This window comes from Procambarus clarkii, chromosome 14, assembly GCF_040958095.1.
Source record: "Procambarus clarkii isolate CNS0578487 chromosome 14, FALCON_Pclarkii_2.0, whole genome shotgun sequence".
NCBI lineage: Eukaryota > Metazoa > Arthropoda > Malacostraca > Decapoda > Cambaridae > Procambarus > Procambarus clarkii.
In genome coordinates this window covers 1,884,573-1,898,156 of record NC_091163.1, presented here as the reverse complement: position 1 = coordinate 1,898,156, position 13,584 = coordinate 1,884,573, and the positions used below count along the sequence as shown (strand labels likewise).

General features: G+C 41.7%; 1 protein-coding gene across 1 annotated transcript in view; it reads left to right on the top strand.

Annotated features, from left to right (window-relative positions):
- Positions 1-13,584, top strand: part of LOC123771076 (apoptosis-resistant E3 ubiquitin protein ligase 1) — a 405,663-nt gene that overhangs the window by 61,489 nt on the left and 330,590 nt on the right. Inside the window, exon 5 of the mRNA XM_045763392.2 lies at positions 128-225. Coding sequence (XP_045619348.1) covers positions 128-225 — 98 coding nt within the window. The remainder of the gene's footprint in view (positions 1-127; positions 226-13,584) is intronic.

The window sequence follows — 13,584 nt, the reverse complement described above, 5'->3', positions numbered from 1 at the left end:
CGAGCAGAGTTCTCATCCTGTGACTACATATAGGTAATTACACTTAGATAATTACTTAGAAATAATCCATTTGTTTCCTTTCAGTTGGTAATTCACTAGTACATATTTGGTATTTGGTATTTTTCAGAGATAAAAAAGAATTGGAGTTGTTATCAGAAGAAATTTGGATAGAGATTGCCAAGATGTACAACCTACCAAGTGTTCGAGGATGGAATCTCTATTCTGGTGAGTACCCACACAGTTGTTCAAGTTGATCGTGAAGGGCTCGAGGAGTAGATGAACTCCTGAAACCCTCTCCAGATATGCTCCAGTTGTATAAGAATATACTAAAATATTATGACTCTTAATTTTTATTATACTGTACTTGTGTACAGTACAAGATAAGTGATAAAGGACATGTTTGGTAATAGGTAAATTGGAGCTAGAAGTGTACAGTACTGTGGATCACATGGGAGGAGGGCAGGACAGTGGGTAGGGGTGTACTGTGGATCACATGGGAGGAGGGCAGGACAGTGGGTAGGAGTGTACTGTGGATCACATGGGAGGAGGGCAGGACAGTGGGTAGGAGTGTACTGTGGATCACATGGGAGGAGGGCAGGACAGTGGGTAGGAGTGTACTGTGGATCACAGGGAGGTCAGGGCAGGACAGTGGGGTAGGAGTGTACTGTGGGTCACATGGGAGGAGGGCAGGGCAGTGGGTAGGAGTGTACTGTGGATCACATGGGAGGAGGGCAGGGCAGTGGGTAGGAGTGTACTGTGGATCACATGGGAGGAGGGCAGGGCAGTGGGTAGGGGTGTACTGTGGATCACATGGGAGGAGGGCAGGGCAGTGGGTAGGAGTGTACTGTGGATCACATGGGAGGAGGGCAGGGCAGTGGGTAGGAGTGTACTGTGGATCACAGGGAGGTCAGGGCAGGACAGTGGGGTAGGAGTGTACTGTGGATCACATGGGAGGAGGGCAGGACAGTGGGTAGGAGTGTACTGTGGATCACATGGGAGGAGGGCAGGACAGTGGGGTAGGAGTGTACTGTGGGTCACATGGGAGGAGGGCAGGGCAGTGGGTAGGAGTGTACTGTGGATCACATGGGAGGAGGGCAGGGCAGTGGGTAGGAGTGTACTGTGGATCACAGGGAGGTCAGGGCAGGACAGTGGGGTAGGAGTGTACTGTGGATCACATGGGAGGAGGGCAGGGCAGTGGGTAGGAGTGTACTGTGGATCACATGGGAGGAGGGCAGGGCAGTGGGTAGGGGTGTACTGTGGATCACATGGGAGGAGGGCAGGACAGTGGGTAGGAGTGTACTGTGGGTCACATGGGAGGAGGGCAGGGCAGTGGGTAGGAGTGTACTGTGGATCACATGGGAGGAGGGCAGGGCAGTGGGTAGGGGTGTACTGTGGATCACATGGGAGGAGGGCAGGACAGTGGGTAGGAGTGTACTGTGGATCACATGGGAGGAGGGCAGGGCAGTGGGTAGGAATGTACTGTGGGTCACATGGGAGGAGGGCAGGACAGTGGGTAGGAGTGTACTGTGGGTCACATGGGAGGAGGGCAGGGCAGTGGGTAGACTCTGAAGAGTTGAGGGAGTCACAGAGTAAGTTATTAGCAAAAGAAGACACCAAGTCCAGGAGACTGTTTAACATCGTTTGTGTTACAGAATATTAACCAAAATTGCTGCAAATCATTCATTATGCCAATACAAGAGCAAAAAGATTCAAAATGAGTCATGTCTAAGGTATCAAATTCACTGTTGGGACATCAGGACACAGCACTTCTGACAGTAAGGTACAGGAGCCTTTATTCCTATGTTATGACAAGAAGGCCTTTGATGTGTCAGTTATAATTTAAGAAATAATAAATGTACAGGAGTACCTCGGTTTACGAATTTAATCCGTTCCTGGAGACGGATCGTAGCCCAAAAATTCGTAAACCGAAGTGAATGTCCCCATAAGAAATAATGGGAATGAATTATTCCGTTCATGACTCCTCAAAAAATTAACTTCAAAGTAAATTTTATACCTAATTCACACAAATCTTTGCTACAAAAGTATGTACAAGTTATTACTTACCTTTACTGATGACTCCTGTTGGCGTATGGAAGACGGTGAGGAGGGGGGGAGGAGGAGGAGAGGTGTTACTGTTTGGAAGAGGAGTCCCCCTTCCATTATAACATCAGGCAGTGAGGACCTCTCTGGGGTGCACTCTCTGGCACGTTTTGCCTGCATACCACTAGGACCTGCTTCTGGCTCACTGCATAATTTTCTCATTGTTTTTCTTGAAGATTTTTTTTCCTTTCTTTGTAACACTTATCTGTAGTGAGACATCACATTGTCAATAATAAGATCAATGCAATGGCCTGCTAAAGCTTTATCTGGGTGATTCTTTTCAGCAAAACTTTGCAGTTCTTCCCATACTGCTCACATTTTTTTAATTAATGAGGAAGGGACATCCTCTAATGCCTCCTCCTCCCCTGAAGATTTGTTATACTGCCTAGCTAGTTCAACAACACGTGTACCATTTTCATGTTTACAAATGATATCTGGTTTTCCTCTATGGTCATTCTCACATGTGTTTCCTTGCCATGAACCTTACCACTGGCTTTCTTGGGACCCATGGCGAGACATATAATAACAACTTTTATGTTCAAATAGCCAAAAATCCAAAAAAAAAGTAAATCCATGCATAGAATTCAGGCAGGAGGCACTGGGAAACTGAGGCGCGATCGTCGTGCCACCACGCGCTAGGTCGGCCATACGCGTATCATCAAACTCGTATCCCGAGGTAAAGTTCGTAACCCGATTCAAATTTTCTAGAGAAATCGGACTCGTAACCCAAAAAGTTTGTAAAGAGCAATATTTGGATCAACATTGCTGTTGATTGCCAGCAATCAACTTCCAATTAATGCACAACTATATTCTACCCACTTCAAGACTCTGAACCAATATAGAAGCATCAAGAGGAAGTATGGGCCAATAGGCCCTCTGCAGTTACTTCCATTCTTATGCTCTCATATCCAATTAATACCCATTGTTTCGTGTTCTGTCTTGTATTTGCCACAAGTTTGTTCACCTCATCCAAAACTGTTGCACCATATCACCTCATCCAAATGTGAGTATAAGTAAGACGGATTAGATGTTTATTGTTAGTATCAGTAAGACTCTGTTTAGTGTTTTCTGGTTACAGTTGTGTGTGTAAACTAAAGTCTTTGAAAATGTAATAAGTTATTACGAAACGCGTTCAAGCGTCGCGTCAGACTAGAAATAAAAATAAATTTTGGAGAATTGATTTTTCAATTACCATTGACAGTAAAAAGAAACATAAGAAATATCGAGAAAATTCATGTTGGTATGATTACTCTTACTTTTTCGGTCATATTTAACAACATTTTGTGTGTGTGTGTGTGTGTGTAATTACTTAAGTGTAATTACCTAAGTGTAGTTACAGAATGAGAGCTACGCTCGTGGTGTCCCGTCTTCCCAGCACTCTTTGTCATATAACGCTTTGAAACTACTGACGGTCTTGGCCTCCACCACCTTCTCACTTAACTTGTTCCAACTGTCTACCACTCTATTTGCGAAGGTGAATTTTCTTATATTTCTTCGGCATCTGTGTTTAGCTAGTTTAAATCTATGACCTCTTGTTCTTGAAGTTCCAGGTCTCAGGAAGTCTTCCCTGTCGATTTTATCAATTCCTGTTACTATTTTGTATGTAGTGATCATATCACCTCTTTTTCTTCTGTCTTCTAGTTTTGGCATATTTAATGCTTCTAACCTCTCCTCGTAGCTCCTGCCCTTCAGTTCTGGGAGCCACTTAGTAGCATGTCTTTGCACCTTTTCCAGTTTGTTGATGTGCTTCTTAAGATATGGGCACCACACAACAGCTGCATATTCTAGCTTTGGCCTAACAAAAGTCATGAACAATTTCTTTAGTATATCGCCATCCATGTATTTAAATGCAATTCTGAAGTTAGAAAGCATTGCATAGGCTCCTTGCACAATATTCTTTATGTGGTCCTCAGGTGATAGTTTTCTATCTAGAACCACTCCTAGATCTCTTTCTTTATCAGAATTCTTTAAAGATTTCTCACATAATATATAGGTTGTGTGGGGTCTATGTTCTCCTATTCCACATTCCATAACATGACATTTATTTACATTAAATTCCATTTGCCAAGTGGTGCTCCATATACTTATTTTGTCCAGGTCTTCTTGAAGGGCATGACAGTCATCTAAATTTCTTATCCTTCCTATTATCTTAGCATCATCAGCAAACATGTTCATATAATTCTGTATACCAACTGGTAGATCATTTATGTAGACAATAAACATCACTGGTGCAAGAACTGAACCCTGTGGTACTCCACTTGTGACATTTCTCCATTCCGATACATTGCCTCTGATTACTGCCCTCATTTTTCTATCAGTCAGAAAATTTATCATCCATGTTAGAAGCTTACCTGTCACCCCTCCAATATTTTCCAGTTTCCAGAACAACCTCTTATGTGGAACTCTGTCGAAAGCCTTTTTTAGGTCCAGATAGATGCAGTCAACCCAACCATCTCTTTCCTGTAATATCTCTGTGGCTCGATCATAGAAACTGAGTAAATTCGATACACAGGATCTTCCAGATCGAAAACCATACTGTCTGTATGATATTATATCATTTCTCTCCAGGTGTTCTACCCATTTAGTTTTGATTAGTTTTTCCAATACTTTCACTATTACACTTGTCAATGATACAGGTCTATAATTGAGGGGGTCTTCCCTGCTGCCATTTTTGTAGATTGGAACTATGTTAGCCTGTTTCCACACGTCTGCTACGATTCCTGTACACAGGGATGCCTGAAAGATCAGGTGAATTGGAATGCTGAGCTCAGATGCACATTCTCTCAGAACCCATGGTGAAACTCCATCTGGGCCAGCTGCTTTGTTCTTACTGAGCTCCTTGAGCATATTTTCCACTTCATCTCTAGACACCTCTATCCGCTCTATGTTGTGCTCTGGAATTCCCATTGTGTCTGGTTCTGTGTGTGTGTGTGTGTGTATATATATATATATATATATATATACTGTATATATATATATATATATATATATATATATATATATATATATATATATATATATATATATATATATATATATATATATATATATATATATATAGTAATAATACACACACACACACACACACACACACACACACACACACACACACACACACACACACACACACACACACACACACACACACACACACACACTTCGAGATCGAAGATACTGGAGTTAAGTGATGTAATACAGCTGCAGACACCAGACATTGTTGCACTCACGGAGACAAAACTTGAAGATGTAATTTTAAATGAGGTCATATTCCCAAGGGGCTACTCAATTTGGAGACGGGACAGAAAAATTAGGAAAGGCGGTGGCGTTGCTGTGCTGGTAAAAGAACACCTAAAGGTGAACGAAATAATGACTGCCAATCTACAAGAAGTTGACATAATAGCACTAGAGATCTGCCATGAGGATGATAAACTAATGATAATAAATGCATATAGTCCACCGCCAAGCAGCACATGGTCAAAGGAGGAGCTAGATAGTAAACGTAAAGGTCTTATAACAATAATGAGAGAGATTATAGCGAGAGCGGATAACGATAGATCACGACTGTTGATAGTCGGTGACTTCAACTTGAAATCCATAGACTGGGAAGCATATGAAGCTAAAACAGAAGATTTTTGGACCTGTAAATTTGTAGACCTCATCCTGGAAACATTCTTGTATCAACATGTTAAACAAGCTACGAGGATGAGGGAAGGGGACGTTCCCTCTATGCTAGATTTGATATTTACCAGGAAGGAGGAAGAGATATTTGACATTCAATACCTTCCTCCCTTGGGTAAAAGTGACCATGTCTTTTTGGGAATAAAGTATGCAATGCGTTATAAGCTGGAAGAAAATAAGGAGGTTGAAGCAGTTGAAAAACCAGACTTCAGGAGAGGACATTATGGTGACCTTAGAAATTTTTTTTTGTGAGTATAATTGGACAGACTTGATGCTAGGCAAGGAAGTGAATGAGATGTATGTCAAGTTTTGTGAAATATATGATAAAGGCACACAAAAATTTATACCAAAACAGAGATGCAGAACTAGGAAACAGGATTGGTTCAATAGAAATTGCGAGAGGGCTAGAGACCAAAAGACACAAAAATGGAATCAATACAGGAAGAGGCCGAACCCCCAAACATACCAGCGATACAAAGATGCGAGAAACAACTACACGGCAGTGAGGAGAGAGGCAGAAAGAAATTTTGAAAAAGGGATTGCAGACAAATGTAAAACAGAACCAGGTCTATTCTATAAATTCATAAACAACAAATTGCAGGTAAAGGATAATATTCAGAGGTTGAAAATGGGAAATAGATTCACGGAAGATGAAAAGGAAAAGTGTGAAACACTAAACGAAAAGTTCCAAAGTGTGTTTGTACAAAATGAAATCTTTAGGGAACCAGATACAATAAGAATTCCAGAGAACAACATAGAGCACATAGAGGTGTCTAGAGATGAACTGGAAAAAATGCTCAAGGAGCTAAGTAAGAACAAAGCAGTTGGTCCAGATGGAGTTTCACCATGGGTTCTGAGAGAAGGTGTACAGCTCAGCATTCCACTTCAACTGATTTTTCAGGCATCCCTGTGTACAGGAGCTGTAGCTGATGTGTGGAAAAAGGCTAACATAGTTCCAATCTACAAAAGTGGAAACAGGGAAGACCCCTTAATTATAGACCTCTATCATTGACAAGTGTAATAGTCAAAATATTGGAAAAAATAATTAAAACTAAATGGGTAGAACACTTGGAGGAAAACGATATAATATCGGACAGACAGTATGGTTTTCGATCTGGAAGATCCTGTGTAACGAACTTGCTCAGTTTTTATGATCGAGCCACAGAGATTTTACAGGAAAGAGATGGTTGGGTTGACTGCATCTATCTGGACCTAAAAAAGGCTTTTGACAGAGTTCCCCATAAGAGGTTGTTCTGGAAACTGGAACATATTGGAGGAGTGACAGGTAAGCTACTAACATGGATGAAAAATTTCCTAACTGACAGAAAACTGAGGGCCATAATCAGAGGCAAGGTATCGGATTGGAAGAATGTCACGAGTGGAGTACCTCAGGGTTCAGTTCTTGCACCGGTAATGTTCATTGTCTACATAAACGATCTACCAGTGGGAATACACAATTACATGAACATGTTTGCTGATGATGCTAAGATAATAGGGAAGATAAGAAACTTAGATGATTGTCATGCCCTTCAAGAAGACCTGGACAAAATAAGTATATGGAGCAACACTTGGCAAATGGAATTTAATGTGAATAAATGCCATGTTATGGAATGTGGAATTGGAGAACATAGACCCCACACAACCTATAAATTATGTGAGAAATCTTTAATGAATTCTGATAAAGAAAAGGATCTAGGGGTGGTTTTAGATAGAAAAATGTCACCTGAGGACCACATTAAGAACATTGTGCGAGGAGCCTATGCTACACTTTCTAACCTTAGAATTGCTTTTAAATACATGGATGGAGAAATACTAAAGAAATTGTTCACGACTTTTATTAGACCAAAGCTGGAATATGCAGCGGTTGTATGGTGCCCATATCTTAAGAAGCACATCAACAAACTGGAAAAGGTGCAACGACATGCCACTAAGTGGCTCCCAGAACTGAAGGACAAGAGCTAGGAGGAGAGATTAGAGGCATTAAATATGCAAAAACTAGAAGATAGAAGAAAAAGAGGCGATATGATCACTACGTTCAAAATAGTAACAGGAATGGATAAAATTGATAGGGAAGAATTCCTGAGACTCGGAACTTCAAGAACAGGAGGTCATAGATTTAAACTAACGAAACAAAGCTACCGGAGAAATATACGAAAATTCACTTTTGTAAACAGAGTGGTAGACGGTTGGAACAAGTTAAGTGAGAAGGTGGTGGAGGCCAAAACCGTCAGTGGTTTCAAAGCATTATATGACAAAGAGTGCTGGGGAGATGGGACACCACGAGCGTAGCTCTCATCCTGTAACTACACTTAGGTAATTACACTTAGGTAATTACACTGAGAGAATGTGCATCTGAGCTCAGCATTCCACTTCACCTGATCTTCCAGGCATCCCTGTGTATAGGAATCGTAGCAGATGTGTGGAAACAGGCTAACATAGTTCCAATCTACAAAAGTGGCAGCAGGGAAGACCCCCTCAATTATAGACCTGTATCATTGACAAGTGTAATAGTGAAAGTATTGGAAAAACTAATCAAAACTAAATGGGTAGAACACCTGGAGAGAAATGATATAATATCAGACAGACAGTATGGTTTTCGATCTGGAAGATCCTGTGTATCGAATTTACTCAGTTTCTATGATCGAGCCACAGAGATATTACAGGAAAGAGATGGTTGGGTTGACTGCATCTATCTGGACCTAAAAAAGGCTTTCGACAGAGTTCCACATAAGAGGTTGTTCTGGAAACTGGAAAATATTGGAGGGGTGACAGGTAAGCTTCTATCATGGATGAAAAATTTTCTGACTGATAGAAAAATGAGGGCAGTAATCAGAGGCAATGTATCGGAATGGAGAAATGTCACAAGTGGAGTACCACAGGGTTCAGTTCTTGCACCAGTGATGTTTATTGTGTACATAAATGATCTACCAGTTGGTATACAGAATTATATGAACATGTTTGCTGATGATGCTAAGATAATAGGAAGGATAAGAAATTTAGATGATTGTCATGCCCTTCAAGAAGACCTGGACAAAATAAGTATATGGAGCACCACTTGGCAAATGGAATTTAATGTTAATAAATGTCATGTTATGGAATGTGGAATAGGAGAACATAGACCCCACACAACCTATATATTATGTGAGAAATCTTTAAAGAATTCTGATAAAGAAAGAGATCTAGGAGTGGTTCTAGATAGAAAACTATCACCTGAGGACCACATAAAGAATATTGTGCAAGGAGCCTATGCAATGCTTTCTAACTTCAGAATTGCATTTAAATACATGGATGGCGATATACTAAAGAAATTGTTCATGACTTTTGTTAGGCCAAAGCTAGAATATGCAGCTGTTGTGTGGTGCCCATATCTAAAGAAGCACATCAACAAACTGGAAAAGGTGCAAAGACATGCTACTAAGTGGCTCCCAGAACTGAAGGGCAAGAGCTACGAGGAGAGGTTAGAAGCATTAAATATGCCAAAACTAGAAGACAGAAGAAAAAGAGGTGATATGATCACTACGTACAAAATAGTAACAGGAATTGATAAAATCGACAGGGAAGACTTCCTGAGACCTGGAACTTCAAGAACAAGAGGTCATAGATTTAAACTAGCTAAACACAGATGCCGAAGAAATATAAGAAAATTCACCTTCGCAAATAGTGGTAGACGGTTGGAACAAGTTAAGTGAGAAGGTGGTGGAGGCCAAGACCGTCAGTAGTTTCAAAGCGTTATATGACAAAGAGTGCTGGGAAGACGGGACACCACGAGCGTAGCTCTCATCCTGTAACTACACTTAGGTAATTACTTAGGTAATTACACACACACCACACGCACACACACACACACACACACACACACACACACACACACACACACACACACACACACACATGGGGCCTCGTAGCCTGGTGGATAGCGCGCAGGACTCGTAATTCTGTGGCGCGGGTTCGATTCCCGCACGAGGCAGAAACAAATGGGCAAAGTTTCATTCACCCTGAATGCCCCTGTTACCTAGCAGTAAATAGGTACCTGGGAGTTAGTCAGCTGTCACGGGCTGCTTCCTGGGGTGTGTGTGTGTGTGGTGTGGAAAAAAAAAAAAAAAAATAGTAGTTAGTAAACAGTTGATTGACAGTTGAGAGGCGGGCCGAAAGAGCAAAGCTCAACCCCCGTAAAAACACAACACAACTAGTAAACACACACACACACACACATCATTCACACACACACATGGCCAGTGTCCTTGACTTGTATACCATGCAAGGTAATGGAGAAGATTGTGAGAAGAAACCTGGTAACACATCTGGAGAGAAGGGACTTCGTGACAAATCGCCAACATGGGTTCAGGGAGGGTAAATCTTGCCTTACAGGCTTGATAGAATTCTACGATCAGGTGACAAAGACTAAGCAAGAAAGAGAGGGCTGGGCGGACTGCATTTTCTTGGATTGTCGGAAAGCCTTTGACACAGTACCGCATAAGAGGCTGGTACATAAGCTGGAGAGACAGGCAGGTGTAGCTGGTAAGGTGCTCCAGTGGATAAGGGAGTACCTAAGCAATAGGAAGCAGAGAGTTACTGTGAGGGGTGAGACCTCTGATTGGCGTGAAGTCACCAGTGGAGTCCCACAGGGCTCTGTACTCGGTCCTATCTTGTTTCTGTTATATGTAAATGATCTCCCGGAGGGTATAGATTCATTTCTCTCAATGTTTGCGGACGATGCCAAAATTATGAGAAGGATTAAGAGAGAAGAGGACTGTTTGAGGCTTCAAGAAGACCTAGACAAACTGAAGGAATGGTCGAACAAGTGGTTGTTAGAGTTCAACCCAACCAAATGTAATGAAGATAGGTGTAGGGAGCAGGAGGCCAAATACAAGGTATCATCTGGGAGAGGAAATCCTTCAGGAGTCAGAGAAAGAAAAAGACTTGGGAGTTGATATCACGCCAGACCTGTCTCCTGCAGCACATATCAAGAGGATAACATCAGCGGCATATGCCAGGCTGGCCAACATACGAACGGCATTCAGAAATTTGTGTAAAGAATCATTCAGAACTTTGTATACCACATATGTCAGGCCAATTCTGGAGTATGCAGCCCCAGCATGGTGTCCATATCTAGTCAAGGATAAGACTAAACTGGAAAAGGTTCAAAGATTTGCCACCAGACTAGTACCCGAGCTGAGAGGTATGAGCTATGAGGAGAGACTGCGGGAATTGAACCTCACTTCGCTGGAAGACAGAAGAGTTAGGGGGGACATGATCACTACATTCAAGATTCTCAAGGGAATTGATAGGGTAGATAAAGACAGTCTATTTAACACAAGGGGCACACGCACAAGGGGACCCAGGTGGAAACTGAGTGCCCAAATGAGCCACAGAGATATTAGAAAAAACTTTTTTAGTGTCAAGAGTGGTTGACAAATGGAATGCATTAGGAAGTGATGTGGTGGAGGCTGACTCCATACACAGTTTCAAGTGTAGATATGATAGAGCCCAATAGGCTCAGGAATCTGTACACCTGTTGATTGACGGTTGAGAGGCGGGACCAAAGAGCCAGAGCTCAACCCCCGCAAACACAACTAGGTGAGTACACACACACACACGCGCACGCGCGAGGGCCAAGTGTGCTGCCCTGTGGAACACCAGTGTTGGTGGGTAGGGCCATTGGATAAAGGAGTACCTAAGCAAATGAAGACAGTGAGTCACTGTGAGGGGTGAGGTCTCAGATTAGCGAGGCGTCACCAGTGGAGTCCTGCAGGGTTCAGTCCTTGGACCTATACTTTTTCTGATATATGTAAATGATCTACCAGAGGGTATAGAATCGTTCCTATCATTGTTTGCTGATGATGCAAAAATTATGAGGAGGATTAAGACAGAGGAAGATAGTATGAGGCTACAAGATGACCTAGAAAAACTGAATGAATGGTCCAACAAATGGCTACTAAAGTTCAACCCGAGTAAATGTAAAGTAATGAAACTACGCAGTTTATTATTATTATTATTTTCTACCACAGACGTGGCCACACATTAACAATGTTAATCAGCATATACATATTTTCTTCTGTCCTCTATGGACAGGGTGAGAGATCTGTTAAACATATAGTTCAGGGATTTATTGAACAATCAACCACAGAAGGTGAATGTAGTGCTTTTGAAATGCTAATCTAACCTACAGACATTCGTGCATAGATATACAGAGTTACGTCTGCCCTACATAAAGTGGTCGACGTGTTCTTTACATAGTATCATTAATGTGCATTTACAAAGGTGAAATGTAATTCTGATCAGCTTCCACGTATACTTTATATACATACATACATATGCACACATATACATATGTGTGTGTATTCATCGACCCTTCATGAAACTGACAGAGAGAAAGATCTAGGAGTGGATATCACACCAAACCTGTCTCCTGAAGCCCACATAAAAAGAATAACATCGGCGGCGTATGCGAGGCTGGTTAACATCAGAACTACCTTCAGGAACTTGTGTAAGGAATCATTCAGAACCTTGTATACCACATATGTAAGACCAATCCTGGAGTATGCGGCCCCAGCATGGAGCCCGTACCTTGTCAAGCACAAGACAAAACTGGAAAAAGTTCAGAGGTATGCCACTAGACTAGTCCTAGAACTAAAAGGCATGAGTTACGAGGAAAGGCTGCAGGAATTGAACCTTATGACACTGGAAGACAGAAGAGTGAGGGAAGACATGATCACTACCTACAAAATCCTCGGGAATTGACAGGGTAGACAAGGATAAACTATTCAACATTGGTGGTACACGAACAAAGGGACACAGGTGGAAACTGAGTACCCACATGAGCCACAGGGATGTTAGAAAGAACATTTTTAGTGTCAGAGTAGTTAACAGATGGAATGCATTAGGCAGTGATGTGGTGGAGGCTGACTCCATACACAGTTTCAAATGAAGATATGATAGAGCCCCAGTAGACTCGGGAATCTCAGCCTACTGGCTCAGATTCTGGCCAGATACTGGCTTTTTTCACATACGCAAAATCAGAATTCAAAACCTCGACCAGTATTGGACCGTTAATTACAAATGAAGGTACGTACACAGAGGACAACAAAGAGATTAGTGAAATTCTATGAAGCCAGTATGAGGCTATGTTTAGCACACCAATAAACAACATGAAAGTTGATGACCCAGACAGCTTCTTTATGAATGACATTCAAGCTGCAGATAATATAACGGATATTACCACAAACTCGGAAGACTTTGAAAGAGAAATTGACAATATGCCTATGCACTCAGCTCCTGGGCCTGACTCATGGAATTTAATATTCATAAAGAAATGTAAAGTACCAGTAGCGAGAGCACTCAGCGTAATATGGAGAAAGAACCTGGATACAGGGGAGATACCAGCAGCACTTAAATCTGCAGATATAGTTCCATTGCACAAGGGGGGGAGTAAAGCCTTGGCAAAAAATTATAGGCCAGTTGCACTAACATCACACATAATAAAAGTGTTTGAAAGAGTGATTAGGAATCAAATTTCTAGTTTTATGGAAAACAATGAATTGCACAATCCAGGACAACATGGATTTAGAGCGGAAAGATCCTGTCTGTCACAGTTACTCAACCACTATGACAAAATCACAGAAGCCCTAGAAGAAAAGCAAAATGCAGATGTTGTATACACAGACTTTGCAAAGGCGTTCGATAAATGTGACCATGGGGTGATAGCTCACAAAATGAGGTCAATGGGAATAACTGGAAAAGTAGGACGCTCGATACTCAATTTCCTGTCGAACAGAACACAGAGAGTAACAGTCAATCAGATAAAAT